At 46.0% G+C, this 18,583-nt stretch overlaps 1 protein-coding gene and 1 long non-coding RNA gene across 2 annotated transcripts; both read right to left on the bottom strand.

Moving 5' to 3' along the window:
- Positions 1-1,173: 1,173 nt before the first annotated feature.
- LOC109705888 lies at positions 1,174-1,771 on the bottom strand. The gene is made up of 3 exons (XR_002214967.1): positions 1,663-1,771; positions 1,336-1,402; positions 1,174-1,238 (listed from the first exon to the last, which is right to left on the bottom strand). It is a non-coding gene; the product is annotated as an uncharacterized LOC109705888 (long non-coding RNA).
- A 2,434-nt stretch (positions 1,772-4,205) lies between these two features.
- Positions 4,206-7,207, bottom strand: LOC109705887. Its single transcript, XM_020226667.1, has 6 exons — positions 7,193-7,207; positions 6,500-7,083; positions 5,991-6,178; positions 4,700-4,757; positions 4,513-4,597; positions 4,206-4,325 (listed from the first exon to the last, which is right to left on the bottom strand). The coding sequence occupies exons 2-6, from the start codon at positions 7,075-7,077 to the stop codon at positions 4,206-4,208; spliced, it is 1,029 nt and encodes a 342-aa protein (XP_020082256.1). The 5' UTR covers positions 7,078-7,083; positions 7,193-7,207.
- Positions 7,208-18,583: the final 11,376 nt, after the last annotated feature.

Here is an 18,583-nt window from a genome sequence, read left to right on the forward strand (position 1 = left end):
AACGGGTATGTTGGTTCTCCTCGCCCGGTATGAGCTTTGTGGACACGGGTATGTTGGTTCTCCTCGCCCGTTGAGCTTGAGTGACTTGTGGTCCAGGGTTCGACGGTATATCCTCACCCTGTGGTAGACCCATAGTCGAAAGGATTTCAGGCTGAGGTGCAAGTGAGACGTCCTTCACCTCGAGCCTGGCTGTTCGCGGTATTCCGTGGTTGATTGACTCAAGACCGAGTCGAGTGGCTGTAAGGTACCAGACTTTTAAAATTATGAAGTTACGGTGTACATTTGGTTGAAAAGCCATTTAAATGGTTCCGGTGAAGTTCGGTGAAGTTCGGGAGCGTTCGGGCGTTTCGGTGCGCGTAGGCGTGAAATCGGAACCCGAAGGGCTATGTTGGACCATGAACTAAATCCGACAATTACGTGGATGAAAAGATCATGTAAATGCAGTCAAAAACGTGTTTTAGGAGTCTCGGTTCAATTTGAAATGAATCGGAGACCAAACGAGCAAAAACGAGCAAAAACGGACGAAAGCTGAAATTTGGCTAAGTCTGGGCTGGAGGACCTACGGGGTCCGGTCCCTCAGCCAAGGACCGGTCCCCCAAGGTCCGGTCCTTCATGCAGGGACCGGTCCCCGTAGCCCGAGAATGCCCAGTTTGGGCTGTTGCAAGAAGGGCATTGTTGAGGGTGTTTTCAGCAATTTTGCACTTATGAGAGTGTATAGAAGCAGGGGCTTCCTCTCTCTCCCTCATTTCTCATGTCATAGCCCTAAACTCTCTCTCTCTCTCTCGAAAGAAAAGAAGAAGAAGAAGAAGAAGGAGAAGAAGAAGGAGAAGAAGCTTGAAGAGAGACTTCATCCTCCTCGCCTTCTCCCTAGGACCGAGTGGAGCTAGCTTGAGGTAAGCTCCTTAAGAGCATCCATGGTAACCTTCTAGATCATGGACTTCAATATCTAGAATTGGTTTATTTGGAATCCTAGCATGCTAAATAGGTGATAAATGCTAGAATCTAGAGGTTTAACGGTGGGTTTTGCCGTAGTTGCAAACTAGGGCTCCGAAAATGAGGTTTTTGTAAAGAGTTGGGTTTGGTACTATAACCGAAATGTCCAATTTCGGTTCCATTCGCACTTAAAGCAAAGTAGAAGTTTAATTCCCTGTTTTGGGACTCGTGTAATACCTCAAGATAAGTTTCCAAGAGCTCTCACAAGTCAACTAATGATGATCCAAGGCTCAATCGCACTCTCGCTGCGAACAAAATTGAAATGGCATCAAATTCATCATATAATAGCAACTTTAATCGGAATCTTGCAATTTCAGCTTCCTAACTGAACTTCTTGCTTACCTTAGGTTAGAACACCTTCTAAACCAGCCTCAAAAGGTACACGTTCAGCTCAACAAAGCTCGAAGACCTGCTGCGAAGAAACAATTTCCAAACTGCATCAATTTGATCGGATAACTCGCGTAAAGTCCGAAATAGCTTCATAAATAGCAAAACATCTCTAATAAGCTTGAAAGTAGCTTATCCCTGGTCTAAGGAGGTTCATTCACAGCTAATTAACTCATATTTAATTGCTGAAACCTCAGCCTAACACAGCAGGAAGCAAAAACCCGAAATCGCTACTCAAATCGACGAATAGAACGTCGATAACAGCAAAAGTGAGTCGATTACCTTCTCAAGCTTCCAACCAGTGACCTGCTGATCCAGGGCTGTGCAAACCCGTCCAAAACACTCCCTCACACATCCACAAGGGCTCAGGAAGACGCGCAAACAGCGGAAAACCAACGTTGCGACGAAAACGAGCGAAATCGGCGAATTCTTTGTAGAGAGAGAAAAACCCTAGAGAGAGAGAGAGAGGAAGGTGGAAGAACAACCTCCTGAGCTCCAGCAACCTTTACTGAGCTCCCAGAGTCGTGCTGGGATCAAATAGGTGAGAGCAAGATGTGAAATTACCAAACTAACCTTGCTGCCACAAATCTGCCAGCTTGTACCGGTACAAGGTGATGTCTGTACCGGTACAGGAAGCAGAAAAGGCTGATTTTCGCCAGTTCAATGCACTTTCTTGCTTCTAGCTTTCCGATCACTCTCAAACTTGTCCAAAAACTTGTCCAAGCCCTTAAGAACATGTAGGATAGTTCCATATATCATTCCTCACACTCGAATTTCGCAATTTGCAAAAATTCAGTGTATTACATTTTCACCCCTCCTAAAAAGAAGTTTCGTCCGCGAAACTTGTAAACACTTACCTCACGATTCCATCGAGAACAGATAGGGATAATGCTCTTGCATTGCACTCTCCAGTTCCCAAGTGGCTTCTCGTTCGTCGTGATTACTCCAAAGGATCTTCTCGTAGGGTATTTCGCGATTTCGAAGCCGTTTTACTTCCCGAGCTAGGATTCTCACTGGATGCTCCTCAAAACTCAAATCCTCTCGTAAATCTACTAGAGTACTGTCCAATATATGGGTCGGATTAAAGATATACTTTTGCAGTGTAGATACATGAAACACATTATGTACTCCTGCGAGACTTGGCGGTAAGGCAAGCCGATAAGCTACGGGGCCTATTCGTTCCAACACCTCGTAGGGTCCAATAAATCGGGGACTCAACTTCCCTCGAATGCCAAATCTTTTAACTCCTTTCGTCGGGGAAACCCTTAGGAATACATGATCGCCAACTTGAAATTCCAGTTCTCGCCGACGTTTATCCGCATAGCTCTTTTGTCGACTTTGAGCTGTCAGTAGACGTTCTCGCGCAAGTCGAACTTTAGCTTCAGCCTCTTGTAATACGTCTGGACCCAAAACCAATCTCTCACCCACTTCACTCCAATGAAGTGGTGATCTGCACTTTCTACCATAAAGGGCTTCAAAAGGTGCCATCTGAATGCTTGCTTGATAACTATTGTTATAAGCAAATTCAGCCATCGGTAGAAACTGTGGCCAACTGCCCTGGTAGTCAATCACACAGGCCCGCAACATATCCTCAAGGGTCTGGATGGTACGTTCAGACTGTCCATCACTTTGGGGGTGGAAAGCAGTACTAAAATCCAATCGAGTACCCAAGGCCTCCTGTAAACTCTTCCAGAAATGTGAAACGAATCGGGTGTCTCGATCTGAAACAATAGAAGCAGGTACTCCGTGTAATCGCACAATTTCATCAAGATATACTTGTGCGAGTCTTTCCCCCGACCACACAGTATGAATTGGAATAAAGTGGGCAGATTTAGTCAATCGATCGACAATTACCCAAATTGCATCGTGACCTGCTTGTGAGTGAGGTAATCCAACGATGAAATCCATAGTAATCCTCTCCCACTTCCACACTGGTATGGGTAAGCTCTGAAGTTTCCCCGCAGGAAGTCGATGTTCAGCTTTAACCTGCTGACACGTTAAGCACTTAGCCACGAAGTCCGCAACTTCCTTTTTCATTCCAGGCCACCAGTAAGTTAACTTCAAATCCTTATACATTTTCGTACTCCCCGGGTGTACAATATATGGGGCCCGATGTGCTTCTGCTAGAATCTCTTCTTTAATACCAGAATCTGCCGGTACACAAAGCCTATTACCGAATTTCAACAATTCCTGATAATCTACTCGAAAATCGCTATTATGATCAACAGTGATTTTATCCCGAATCTTCTGCAGGAATTCATCTTGAGTTTGCTTTTCCTTAATTCGATCGATTAGGGTAGGTTGCACCACTAATGACATAAGTCTCCAAGGCGTATCAGGGGCTACAACTTCCAAAGTCAATTGCTCCATTTCTTTTATCAACAGTGGTTGCATTGTTATCGACATCGCCAAATTTTCCGTCGATTTTCGACTTAGAGCATCTGCTACGACATTAGCTTTTCCAGGATGATAGAGGATAGTCAAATCATAATCCTTGAGTAATTCCAACCATCTACGTTGCCTCAAGTTTAATTCCTTCTGTGTAAACAGGTACTTTAAGCTTTTATGATCTGTATAAACTTCGCAACGCTCGCCGTAGAGGTAGTGGCGCCAAAGCTTTAGAGCGAATACTACAGCTGCTAATTCAAGATCATGTGTAGGGTAGTTCTTTTCATAATCCTTTAATTGGCGAGAAGCATAAGCAATTACTCTGCCATTCTGCATTAGAACACACCCTAATCCATTCAGTGACGCATCACTGTAAATCACATAATCCACTCCAGTAACAGGCAAAGCCAGAATCGGGGCGGTAGTCAACCGTTCCTTCAGCTCTTGAAAGCTTCTTTCGCAAGCTTCATTCCAGAGGAATTTAGCTCCTTTATGTGTGAGTCGAGTGAGAGGAGTAGATATCTTTGCAAACCCCTCGACAAACCTTCGATAATATCCTGCCAGGCCAAGGAAACTTCGAATTTCAGTGACACTGGTCAGCCTAGGCCAATCTTTAATCGCTTCAATCTTCTTGGGATCCACAGCTATCCCAGTTTCTGAAATCACATGACCCAGAAATGCCACTTCTCGAAGCCAAAATTCGCATTTCTTTAATTTTGCAAACAGTTTCTCCTCTCGAAGTACTTGTAACACCATTCTCAAATGGTCTTCATGCTCCTTGTCACTTCGAGAATATATCAAGATGTCATCAATAAACACTACCACGAATCTGTCCAAATAGGGCTTAAAGACACGGTTCATTAAATCCATAAAGGCTGCTGGGGCATTAGTCAATCCAAACGGCATGACTGTAAATTCATAATGTCCATACCGTGTCCTAAAGGCAGTCTCAGAAACATCTTCAGGCTTAATCTTGAGCTGATGATAGCCTGATTGCAAATCGATTTTGGAGTATACTTTCGATCCTTGCAGCTGATCGAATAAGTCATCAATTCTGGGCAATGGATATTTGTTCTTGATTGTGACTTTGTTGATTTCTCGATAATCGACACACAATCAAAGAGATCCATCTTTCTTCTTAACAAACAACACCGGTGCTCCCCAGGGCGACACACTAGGTCGAATAAATCCTTTATCTAAAAGATCTTGTAACTGTGCCTTCAGCTCTTTCAATTCAGCAGGTGTCATCCTATAAAGCGCTTTAGAAATAGGGGTAGTCCCAGGGACAAGGTCTATCACAAACTCAACCTCTCTATCAGGTGGCATGCCCGGCAATTCAGCTGGAAACACATCCCCAAATTCTCGCACAACTGGGATATCATCAATCTTGATGGCTTCACCACCACTCACAGAAATACTAGCCAAATAGGCTACACAACCCCTCCGTATCAACTGTCGTGCTCGCGAAGAGCTAATGGTCATTGCGAACAATGAACTCTGACACCCCTTATAAACAAACTCCTGTTGACCCGGTTCCCTAAAGGTCACCGTTCTGTTCGTGTAATCTATAGTAGCATAATACTGTGTTAACCAATCCATACCCAATACTACATTAAACTCACCTAGTTTGTGTAGTGCCAATAAATCCACTGGCATAATCCAGTCGCCTACCCTAACTGGGCAGCGAGGGCAAAACTCACGAACATCAAGGGTATGGTCAGGTACAATCACTCGTCCCAGATGCAAAGTAGGTGCTAAAGGAATGCTAGGCAACTCGGCGAACTGCCGATCAATAAAAGAATGCGAAGCACCAGTATCAAATAATGCACGAACACGAATATCATAAAGCATAATAATACCTGCTACGACCTCCTGTGCTGCTGCGGCGCCCTCGGTCTGGGCGGCATACATCCGCCCACTCGAACCCTGCTGCGAGCTCTCCGACTGCCGCTGTCCTGGTGGTCGCCTAGACTAATAAGGCGCTGTCGGGGTCCCCTGGCTCGGAGCTGAAGATGCAGGTGCAGTCGCTGACGAGGGTGCAGGCAAAGAACCTCTCGGGCACTCTGAACGAAAGTGGCCCTCCTGGCCGCAAAGAAAGCACCTGCCCCCACGCTGTGGACACTGTGGCGGTACATGAGGCCCACCACAGATAACACCACGCGGCGGTCGACGACGCTCGGGTGCTCCACGGGGCGCTGAAGAACCTCGACCCCTCGACTGACCTGACTGGCCCCTCGGATACTTTGGGGGTCTCCTAAAGGACTGCTGACCACTGCTCTCGGCTGCTGGTCTCTTGCCTTTGCTTCGATCCACAACATCTCTTTCCTTCATTATCTCTGCCCCTTTCTCGACGATCAAGGCCCGGTTTACTACATCCCGGTAAGTAGAGAGGTTTGACGCCTGGACCAATCTGAAAATCGCAGGCCGCAAACCTACCTCAAAGATATGAGCCTTGTCCTCATCATCCCGAACTACAAAAGGGACGCAATGCAGTAATCGGGAGAACTCTCGCTCATACTCGGCCACTGTCCTGTCCCCCTGCCTCAGGTTTCTCAGATCCCTTTCCATCTGTCTCTTTACACTCTGAGGAAAGTAAGTAGTCAACAGTAAGTTCTTGAACCTCGCCCAGGTGATAGCGGACAAATCAGCACGAGGATCCTCACGGATATCTACCCACCACCTGTAAGCCTCGCCATCAAGGTGGTGTGTCGCAAACCAAACTCGGTATCGCTCCTCAACAAAAGTGTCATAAAATAGCTTTTCCATATGCATCAGCCATTTTTCAACTACCCAATGATCCGCCTTCTCCCCATCAAAGATACGAGGGTTGCAGCGACGAAATTCATTCAGTCGTTCCATCATCCGCTCTCGCTCCTCAACCCCCACCATCTCGGGTAACACTGTCCCAGCTGCTGCTACAGGTACTGGTGGTGGTACTACTGTCTCCTGTCGGGTCTCTGCCCTCGGAGCTACTGGGGGTGTGTCAAGTACAGGTGACTGTGCTCTCACTGTGGTGCCCCTCTCTGGTGCTATAGGTACAGAATCTGGGAGTACAGAAGCTGGAATCTCTCTGTCGGTCGTCTGTCGCAGTAACAGATCCTCTAACCTCTTTATCCTGTCCTCCTGCCGACGCACGGCATCCATCTGCTGTCGTGCTGCTGCAGCCTGCTGAGTAACCAAATCCGTCAACATCGCAAGCTGATCCTGTAACTCATGGATCCCACTAGCTCTCGAAGTAACAGAAGTCCCCACTTCCTCTGCATCCGCCGCCTCAGCTGCCCCGGCGGCTTGCGAACGAGTCAACGGCATCTTAAGCTGCAGCACAAAAACAAACATAGGTCAATAAACCCTATACTATCGAATCTTCATTGAGGATGTAAACCAGCTAATCAAGCGAAAGTAATGAAATGTAACGCGTACTAACTTCCGATGTCACGTTGTCGGCCGCCAACGTGACCCTCTGCAAAGTTAGTACTTGCACATCCCAATCAAACTCCCACCAAATGGAGTTTATAAGTACCCAATCAAAGCACTTTCGCTAACAACAACCTAGACTAGACATCGTCTCTCACGTGCCTATTCTTATAGTCCAACCAGCCTAAGGTTTGCTAGGTCTACTAAGACTCAACCCTAGGCTCTGATACCACTATAATCTGTCACGCCCGGGTACCAGCGGAAGCATATCCGGTACGTGTACAGACCCGCCATACACCTGCAGTATATAAAGCGTCTACGAAGCAAGCAAGTCGATAGGAAGTAAAACAAAGAAAGTCCTATCCTGATATCAGAGCAATGTACAAGTCGATATACATCAACAAAAGAACAAAGAGTGTACCAACCCAAAATCTCGACTAAAGAGCAAGTATCACAACAGAAACATCGGGATCAACAGTAAATATACACCACGGAGTAAACAAAAATAGGTACAATGGTGGTCTCTCTATACAAAGGACATCACCCTCGGCCGTAGCCCGAGTAGCAAGGTGATCGACTAGCACGCTCCTNTTTCCCACTAGGACTAACTCAGGCATAATAGAAAGGATAAGCTGAAATATAGTAACCAATCTACAACATGATGCTAATATGCCTGAACAATAAAGCAAGGAATATGCCCAACATAAAATTATGCAAATTATGCAAGTTCTTTTGTTCTTTACTTTAAACTTTGTTCTTTGTTCTTAAATCTCATGGCTAACCCGGGGGTTTCGCCACATTAACTTGCCCACATTAAGTCCGTTATCGCAGGAACTCACCCGCTAGGACCGTCCTCGGGTTTACTCCAACCCGTGATGCAAAACTCCGGAGCGCATCGCCCGAGGGGGAGCGACCGCCCTCGAGCACGGAACTCATAGCAAGTATGATCGATCCTTAACTCTAAGGATATATAGTTCAATCTGTTCCTTAACTCTAAGAAATTATGCACGAATGACCCTTAGCTCTAAGGTTGAATGTCATCATGTCAATCTCATGTTCTTTACATTCTTTATCTTTGACTATGTCAATTCACTAACTCTAGTGTTCTTCACATCACTTTATTTTGCTAACTCTAGCAATCCTTGTTCTTTAACTTTACTCGTTCTTTATGCCACTTTCATTTTCTTTACTTGTCTCTAATCATTAGCATTGCTCTTTACGTCACATTTCACTTGATGCCACACACTAACTCTAGTGTCACATTATTTTACATTATCGAATGCCACTCGATCTATGTCTCATTGTGTCACTTTGTTCTTTCCTCTCATTGGGTGCTCACATTACATCTCATGCATACATATAGGGTTAATTGACTCTCAAACTTATCAAATAGCACGTGTACTCACATCATGCAACATTCACATGTATATTATCACATCTACCCTATAATGCAAGCAACAATGTATATAACATATGCTCAATTGATTGACACATTAGGCATAGAAGGAAGTTCAACGAGTTTGGATAGCACCACCCACCTCGTAGATTCTCAAAGGTGCTCCGATGATTTTCTTGGGATTTTTAGACACCCAGTTCGTCACCTGCGGCAAAACGAAGCCTTATTAGGCCATTTTGCTCATATCTTTACATTTGCTTTTCGTAACGTTAATCTGAGCGCACCAACGCGTCGAAAATACCCCCAATTAGGTTTCAAGAGGGTCAATTGCACTTTAGATCCCACGCAAGCAAAAGCCCCAATTTGGGTGCCCTAGCTTCATAGCATTTGAAAACCTAGGGTTCGATCTCATTGGGAAGCAAAAGAAGCTTCATTATACTCTAAATAGTCCATCTAAACCATTCCTAGCTCAATCAAAATCCTAATTTGGATTTCACCATGAGAGGTGTCAAAGCTCACCTTCAAGCTTCACCTCTATACCAAACCATGGTTTTGATCTCATTGGGAAGCAAAAGAAAGCTTCAAACCATCTAAAAGCTCCATAAAATTCATTTCTAGGTCATTTAGCTCTCACATTAGGGTTTTACCAAGAATAGGGTTGAAGCTTACCTCAAAGCTTTCCCTTTCTTGCACTAGAGAGAAAGAAGATGAAGTTGCTTCACTCCAATTTCTTCTTCTCCACCTTCTCCTTCTTTTCCTTCCTTTCTTTATCTTCTTCTTCTCCTCTTTTGTCTTCTAGAGAGAGAGGGAGAGAAGAGAGTGTGAGAGGGTGAGGAATGAGAGAAATTTCTCATTTGCCCCCATACATAACTCTATGGGTTGCAAAAATACAAATAAACCCCTCAACTTTAACTCTTTCACACTGCCTGGACTGGGCAGTTCGCGCATGCGGGGATCGGTCTCCCCGACCAGGGACCGGTTCCCGTAGCTCCTCCCTGCGGCAGCCTGGGCTCCCGCGCAATGCGACCGGTCTCTCTTTGGGGGACCGGTCTCTCGGGGACCGGTCTCTCCAGCAGGGACCGGTTCCCGAGAGCCTGATCTCAGGGACTTAGCCGTTTTTTCAGTCTTCTCAATTTTCACGCATTCGGGGACCGGTCTCTCCCATCAGGGACCGGTCCCCGAGAGCTCAAAAACTGCAGTTTGTAGATTTTTGATTCTCAAGCTCTCGAAAACCTCCCATAACGCACTTTTGATTATTTTAACACCTTCGGACTTTCCGAAGTGTACCATTCTCGCACTTTGGTCAATTTGACTGAAGTTCGACATTTATTTTCCAAATTTTCGGTATATTATAATTTTACTCTAGAGACTCCATAAAAACCATCCCTAGTTCAATCCACACCCTAGTTTGGATTCCACTATAAGAGGGGTTGAAGCTCACCTTCAAGCTTCACCTCTCACATTCATGCCATGGTCTTGATCTCAAATGAAGCAAAAGAAAAGCTTCAAAGACTCAAAAGGCTTCATTAAAACCATTCCTAGGTCTCATAGTTCCCATTTTAGGGTTTTAGCATGATTAGGGTTGAAACTTACCTCAAAACTTTCCCTTTCTTCAAGCTAGAGATGAAGGAGAGAGAGTTTCTTCACTCCTTCTTCTTCTCCACTTTCTTCCTCTTCTTTTCCTTCCTTTTCTTTGTCTTCTTCTTCCTCTTTGTCTTCTAGAGAGAGAAAGAGAGATGAGAGGGGATGAGAGAGTGAGAATGAGGGAAATACCTCATTACCCCTCATACATATCTCTATGGGTTGCAAAAATGCAATTAAACCCCCCAGCTTTTATCTTATTACACAGCCAGAACTGGGCAGATTTCGAGCTCGGGGACCAGTCTCCCCGACTTGGGACCGGTCCCAGAGAGCTCTCCCCGCAGCTGCGCAGGGCCTCCCGCAATGCAACCGATCTCTCATTGGGGGACCGGTCTCTCGGGGACCGGTCTCTCCCCGCAGGGACCGGTTCCCGAGAGCTGGTTTTTTGGGACTTAGCCGATTTTCGGCCTTTCTCATTTCTCACGCATTCGGGGACCGGTCTCTCCCACCAGGGACCGGTCCCCGAGAGCACAAAACCTGCAGAATGCAGATTTTGATTCTTTAGCTCTCGAAAACCTCCCATAACGCACTTTTGGTCATTTTAACACCTTCGGACTTTTCGAAGTGTACCATCCTCGCACTTTGGTCTATTTGATTAAAGTTCGATATTTATTTTTTGAATTCTCGGTATATTACAACGACAAACAAAGTTGCATAAAAGCCCTCCCGATTATCCGAAATCACATTATTTCATGTGATTTCGGCGCTTTTATGGTCCGTCTACACAAACTAGAAGTCATTCAGACAAACCGAGACACCTACTGACAGGTCTCGGCGTGCCGGAGGCCGTGCTCACCTTTCGGAGCACTGCCGGCCACGGTGGCACGCGCACGAGCGATGCAAAAATCAGTGAAACAGCGCGCACAGCAGGAAAAGCATGCTTATCTCGCTAACTAGGGGCTCGTTGACTGTAAATAAGGTGAGCACTGTGATCAGGACTGACAGACGATCACCGTGCTCACCCCCGGAGGCTTGGAACAGCCTCGAGTCGCCGGAACAGTGGCCAGAATAGGAAACTATGCGCAGAAAGGCTGAAATCAAGCTTACCGGCCAGGGAAGAGCTAGGGCTAGCCGGCGGCGGCCGGACGACGGGAGCGCCAGCGGAAGGAGGGTTCAGGCGATGCAGGGAGGCCATGCGTTGGCCGGCGTCGGAAGGCATCGGCGACGACGGCATTTGATGCCCTAGGCACCCAAACCCGAGGAGGACACGACCCAAATCCGGCCGACAGGGGGCTCCGGCGACCGGGTCGCCGGCGGTGGGCGAGTACGGCCAGCTAGGTGGAGCTGGTGCTCACGTCGACCGACGGCGAAAGGCGGCTGCGGCGGTGCTCGAGCATCCCTTGCTCGCACGGGTTCAGCTCGAGCTCATAGGGTAGCGGCGGGCATGGCGGCGGCCGAAGGAGGGTCAGGGCAACGGCGGCACGTCGTCGGAGGCCGAAGGAAGGCGGCGCGCCTTGCTGTGGGCGGCGGTGCCGTGACCGAGATGACTCGGTCTCGGCCCGCTCTAGATCTGGGCGGCCCCGAGGTGGAAGAGTGGCGGTCGACGGCTTCGGAGAAGGTGGAATCGCACGGGGGAGGTCGCTGGTGCTCACAGGGAGGCGGGGCAGCCTGCCCTGAGGCGGCTGCAGCTCACGGCTGTGAGCTGACTCGAGCTCGGCCCGAGCTGCAGGAGATGGCCGCGGATGGCCTTGGCGGCGCCGGCAACATGTGCGGGCGACGTCGGGGAGGTCCAAGAGTGCGTTGCACTAAATCCCGAGCGGCAGCGGCGCGAGGAGAGGGAGGTCGAACCACCTCGGCCAGATTTGATCAAACCTGGCCGTAGGGAGCCCAAGCCACGACGGCAATCCGTGGGGACGGCAGCTGCCGGCACGGCGGGTCGGCGGAGGTCGGTGCCGATGCCAGGGGTGGAAACCCGAGGGTGAAGGTTGATCCCTGCGCTCGGCAGCCAATGTGTGTCCCGGTTAGGTAGGGAAGATGGTGGAGGAGAGGCCATCAAGCATTTCTGACGACCGAGGAAGCTTGCCGGCGGCCGGGGTGCGAGCACAGCTAGGGCATGAACCTACAGATGATGGCTAGGGCATAGCTGGGGAGCTTTGACGGCTGGATTTAGGGTTTCTTGCATAGAAACCCTAGATGCATCTTATATACCAAATGTACAATTGCAGATAGGTCCCCCGAAGCTAGATATTTTCGGCTCAGTCCTCTCCAATGAGTGTATTATGCACACAAGATCCTCGACGTTCGATATCATGCGAAATGACACATAAAATAATAGACCTTTCGCGAATTTCCCGCTTTTGCCAAATCGACCCCATTGTGATCATTTTGAATTTTCGGAAGATCCATCAGTCGGATTTTCGATCGGATTGCACCATCGTGTTCAGCACGACTGGGGCATCGAATTTAGCCTCTTTTTTCATCCGATTTGGTCTCTGATACGCGACGGAACCTACCCTCTTTGTTTCTACCAATAAACCATATATATTAATAAATGTGAAATCAATCAAACTCCTTTTTATCGACAACTGTGCATCAGAACCCAATTCTGTCAGTGCCATTGGGTCCAAAATAGTTGAGCCATTCAAAACAAGCTATTGGAGTCCTATGTTCGGAGTCCAATACGCGCCAGAAGCCAACTCTACTCTGCGGCTTCTCCGGAAAATCGAAGTTACTATTCACTTAAGTAAATACTAAAGATCGCGTAACTTCTCCGTTCTAGCTCGTTTTCTCCTGAAACTTGATGAGTGCTTATATAATTAAATTGCACACAAAAACATCGTCAACAGAGAGTTCAGTTACACTATCAAAATCTCAGTCCTTACAAGCTTACCTCTAAGCTAGCTTCAATGGTGTGGAGAGGAAGAGGGAGATGACCCAAGCCTTCTCTAGCTTGCTTCTCTTTCTTCTCCACCTTCTCCTTCCTTTTCTTTTTCTCCTTCCTTCACTCCAAGAGAGGGAGAGAGCTTAGAGAGAGAGGGAGAGAGAGTTGGGTGTGAAAATGAGAGGGAGAGAGGGTGATCTCCCCTCTATACCCCTAACTAATGTAACAATTGCATCCAAGCCCCTCAACTTTGCCTCATTCACACTGCCCAGTATGGGCAAATTTCGTGCTCGGGGACCAGTCTGATCCTAAAGGGACCGGTCCCGGAGAGCCTCCCCTGCGGGCAAAGGACTGCCCAACATCTTACGCGTACGGGGACCGGTCTGTCCCGCTAGGGACCAGTCCCCGAGAGCAGAACTCTCAGGACTTACCTGATTTTTTCCTTCTCTTCGCTAGCTCCGCATACGGGGACCGTCCTCTCTCGCCAGGGACCGGTCCCCGAGAGCACTACTTGTGCTTAGAGATTTTCTGCCGCACACAATGCTTACGGGTACCGGTCCCTCACACCAGGGACCGGTCCCCGAGAGCAAAATCTGCCAAGTGCAGATTTTTGCACAACTTGCTCTCTGAGGTTCGTTGCAATGCACTTTTTGAGTATTTGACTTCTTCGGCTTTTTCGAAGCATACCTACTCGACAATTAGTCGGTTCTGAGTAAAGTCTAAAGTCTAACTCTCGAATTTCGAGAATTCACTTCCTTACATATGATCTATTCCCCATTTTTCTGCTTCTCTTTCATGTATGTTTTTTTTTTTTTTTTCCTTTAATGAGAGTAGAACATGCATGTACATAGTTTTGACAATTGTCTATTTTGTTAATAATCCATTAAATCAAAAATTTAAAAAGATAAATTGTTTGTATATCCAACTATGCAAAAAATACTCTAACTTGTTGTAGATTGTTTAATTTGTATAATTTTCTTTTCTTTCTTTTGTTTGTTGCAGGAAATGAATTGCTGTTGAAATAGGAGCTGAAGCATTTTTTTTTTTATCGTTTTTAAGTATTTTCTATTTTCAAAGTTGAGAGAGTTAGGAATGATATTGAACTGCATATCGAATATTATTACCCTATTGCCTTTAAATTGATTTTGCTATTATTTTGTTTTTATGTTGTTGTGGATCAGAAGTCAATTAGCTTTTGTCAAATGAATATGCAGTTCAAATGATATTGAACTGCATATCGAAAAGCTTCGGCAAATGAATATCTAACTTTAGTCAAATTGACCAAAATGCGAGGTTGGTACACTTCGGAAAGTCCGAAGGTGTTAAAATGAGTAAAAGTGTGTTATGGAAGGTTTTCGAGAGCTAAAAGGTCAAAATTCTGCAAACTGCAGAATTTTAGCTCTCGGGGACCGGTCCCTGATGGGAGAGACCGGTCCCCGAACGCGTGAGAAATGAGACAGCCAAAATTTTGGCTAAGTCCCAGAAAACTAGCTCTCGGAAACCGATCCCTGCGGGGAGAGACCGGTCCCCGAGAGACCGGTCCCCCAGTGAGAGACCGGTTGTCCCGTGCGAAAGCCCCCCTGACCTGCGGGAGAGCTCTCTGGGACCGGTCCCAAGTCGGGGAGACCGGTCCCCGAACCCGAAATCTGCCCAGTCCAAGCAGTGTAATAAAGTGAAAGTTGAGGGGTTTAACAGCAATTTTGCAACCTATAGAGTATAGTATGAGGGATATGAGGGCTTTTCTCTCATTCCACTCCCTCTCACACTCTCATCTCTCTTTCTCTCTCTAGAAGACAAGAAGGAGAAGAAGAAGAGAAGAAGAAGAAGAAGGAAAAAGAAGAGGAAGAAAGTGAAGAAAAGGGCAAGGAGAAGAAGGAAACCCCTCATCTCCTTCTCTAGCTTGGAAAAGGAGCAAGCTTAGAGGTAAGCCTTGCCCCTTCTCATGGTAAATCCCAAACTAGGGTTTGGATTAGGCTAAGAATGGTTTTTATAGAATCTTTAGAGTCATTGAAGCTTTTTTTTTGCTTCAATTGAGATGTAACACACTGGACCTATGCAAATTGCAAGGTTCGAGTGTTTGATCTGTGTGTCGAGCTTTTTCAGACTTTCTGGAAGGTCGTAGACAGTGTTCCGACCTATGGCTCGCATCCCGAGAATTGTGGTTTTAAGCTGGTGCCAAAAGCCCAAAATGTTTGGACCTTGGTCAGCTCTCGGGTAGCCTGTAGTAGAGCTTGTACCGGAACAAGACTGGTCTTGTACCGGTACAAGGTTGATGGTTGTACTCGGGTACAACCATCAACCTTGTACCGGTACAGAGCCGCAGACCCCGCAACCCGAGCCTCGGGTTTGCATTTTCGTAAGCCTTGTACCGGTACAAGGGCCCGTGTACCGGTACAAGGTGGCAGATTTTGAGCAGTTTGATACTGCAGGGGATTTTTCGCGATTGTAGCCTATTTATATCAGCCCCCACGCCCTTGGGGACTCTCCCTGAGCTGAGATCACAGGAGAAGAAGGTAAGGGCTTCCTCTCTTCTTCCCCCCTTGGATTTTACTCCTTTTTGCTTGGATTTAAGAAGCTTTTTGCTCTCTTTTGCTTCCTAGAGCATTTTCCACCTTTGGAGTGGGCTTGGGGCTTGGTTTTGAGCTTTGTAGAGGAACAATCTTAGAAGCTGTGGACCTTTGAGCTTGGATTGAAGCTTCTAAGAGGTAAGCAAGTTGTTCCCTCCCTCTAGATTTTGGTTTTGATGTTTTATAGTAAATGAAACCCTAGATTGTGATATTAGGGTTTATTTTGGGTATTTTGAATCTAGGGCTTTTAAAGCTAGATTGAGTGGTTTAGAGGCTTCCATTTGGTTGGATTGGAAGGGCTCTAGCTCTCTTTTGGAGCTTTAGAGGAGATTTTTGCACTAGAGGTGAGTTTTCCTCACTTATGCTTGTTTAGCTTAATGATTGAGCTAGGTATTGTTCGTTTGGCTCGTATGACCTCTAGGGTACTAAGAGACTAGAGGACACCCTCGTGGGAGCGAACGAGGAGTTTCGTTGTCATCGGTGGGTTTGGCTTCGTGGAAATGGGGCGAAATGGCCCCTATGCTCTTTCTACTTGTTGTAAAATATTTTTAAATTCATTTCTATGCTAAATGGAATTTATATGAATTTTAGAGCACTTAAAATGCATGCCTAGTGTATTATGAAAATTTCACTATATAGTAGAGCTATATGAGTAGAATGCATGCATACGGGAAAAGTGTCTATTTTGCAAGTGGAAAATATATCTCTTATGAGGATTATGACTTAGAATATGTACTTTGGAACATAGTTGCCATGCTTTAACATAGAGAACAAGAGTGTCATCAAGCGGCACTTGAAACTTGTAAACTATTAAACTGCAACATAGAGACATATTGATAGGCCACTACATATCTGCTATATTTCATGTTAGAGACATGATGACATAGAGATAGGCCATTGAGATACTTGATATATTCCATGTTGTTAGACATGAGGACTTGGTACTTGAGACAGATCATTGCTTGCTTGCCATTGTGCTCATTCGCACATGCTTGTGTGGGTCGCTCCCTACAAGCCGGCACTCCGGAGATAGCCATCGCGACATATGCTCGCCCGTGCGGGATTGGGCACCGAAGTGGATTGCCGTGGGGGAGGCTCATCCCTAGAGTGGAGATGTTGACTACCACGGGGCCATTAGGCACGGCGCAGACCAGACTGCCTTCGGGTGGGTCTTATATGATTGGGACTTGGTGACAGAACATGCTACGTGAACTTTATAACTGTTAAAGTGGACTTGGACTAGAATAGTAAACAATGACATCTTTACTATTACATTGTGGACCTTGGGTAGTTGTATAATCGTGCTTTACATGTTGGGTGTTCATGTGCATATAGCTAGTAGTTGCTTTCTTACTTATGCAAATCATGCTAAGTAGAGATATCATGATTATTGGGTACTCGTTTATTTATTTACTTACAGTGCATTTATCGCTTTTGTTATAGTTGTACACTGACCCTCTTTTATAGTTTCGGGCCTAGTGGTGCATTTCACTGAAGTCAGTAATTGCCCACTGGGAACTATTATTTAATAGTTCTCACGCCCCTGTTTCTATGTTTCCTTTTCAGAGCCTTCGGCACCGGCGGAGGCACGGGATCGCGGCAAGGGTGTTGCGTAGCTAGCTCGCGGAGAGTTCTTTTGCGCTAGGTGGTTACTCCTCCATTTTATATTTTGAGAGAAAGGAAGAGGTTTTGTACCATGTATAGAGAGACCACCTTGTACTTCATTTAGCACTTGTTATGGGATTCCTATTGTACTTACTCTATATTTTTATTTAGTGGACTTTCAGCTTTATGCCCTTTTTCTTGTTATAGAACTAGTTGTACAATGCTCTGATATCACTAGATCTCTTGTATTATTATTTTATCTATCGAAATTTTGTAGACGCCTTATATGTTTTAGACGTATGGCGGGTCTGGACACGCGCCGGGTAGGCTTCCGCTGAGCCCCGGGGCGTGACATGAGATCAAGACCATGGCAAGAGTGTAATGGGTAAAGCTTGAAGGTGAGCTTGACACCTCTCATGGTGAAATCCAAACTAGCGTTTGGAGTGAGCTAGGAATAGTTTAGATGGACTATTTAGAGTATAATGAAACTTCTTTTGCTTCCCAATGAGATCAAACCTTAGGTTTTCAAATGCTATGAAGCTAGGGCACCCAAATTGGGGCTTTTGCTTGTAAGGATTTCTAAGTGAAATTAACCCTCTAAAATCCTAATTGGGGATATTTCCGACGCGTTGGTGCACTCAGATTAACGTTACGAGAAGCCGATGTAAAGATTAGAGCAACGTGGCCTAATAGGGCTTCGTTTTGCCGTAGGTAGCGAACCGGGTGTCTAGAAATCCCAAGAAAATTATCGGAGCACATAAGTGAACCTACAAAGTGGGTGGTGCTCTCCAAACTCATTAAACTTCCTTCTATGCCTAATGTGTCATTTAATTGAGCATATGTTATATACATTGTTGCATGAATTTAGGGTAAAGTAACGAAAAGAATGTGATGTGGCATGATTGTGAGTACATCTTGCTTAATGATGGTTGAGAACCTATATAAATGTGAAACCCTATATGTATGCATGAGAGGAAATGTGAACACCCAAGTGAGGCAAAAGAACAGAGTGACAAAATATGACATAGATCGAGTGGCATTTGATAATGTAAAGTAAAGAACACTAGAGTTAGTGTGAGGCAAAGAATCAATGTGATGTAAGGATAATGACAATGGCTAAAGTTAATACAAAGTGTGGCATCAAGAATAAAGAATGAAAGAATAATGCAAAGTGGGGCAAAAAGAACATGTAAAGAGTAAAGAACAGTGATTGCTAGAGTTAGCAACATAAAGTGATGTAAAGAACACTAGAGTTAGTGTGATGACATGATTGAACTTATAATCCTTAGAGTTAAGGATTCGATCATACTTGCTATGAGTTCCGTGCTTGAGGGCGGTCGCGCCCCCTCGAGCGATGCGCTTCGGAGTTTT

This window comes from Ananas comosus, unplaced genomic scaffold, assembly GCF_001540865.1.
Source record: "Ananas comosus cultivar F153 unplaced genomic scaffold, ASM154086v1, whole genome shotgun sequence".
Classification (NCBI taxonomy): domain Eukaryota; kingdom Viridiplantae; phylum Streptophyta; class Magnoliopsida; order Poales; family Bromeliaceae; genus Ananas; species Ananas comosus.

Coding starts and splice junctions, on each gene's coding strand:
- LOC109705887 (XM_020226667.1), bottom strand. CDS start 7,077: ATGCCGTTGACTCGTTCGCAAGCCGCCGGGGCAGCTGAGGCGGCGGAT. Junction 6,179..6,499: donor TATGACACTTTTGTTGAGGA/GCGATACCGAGT, acceptor TGCGATTTTCAG/ATTGGTCCAGGCGTCAAACC. Junction 4,326..4,512: donor ATTTGAGAATGGTGTTACAA/GTACTTCGAGAG, acceptor TTGGCCTGGCAG/GATATTATCGAAGGTTTGTC.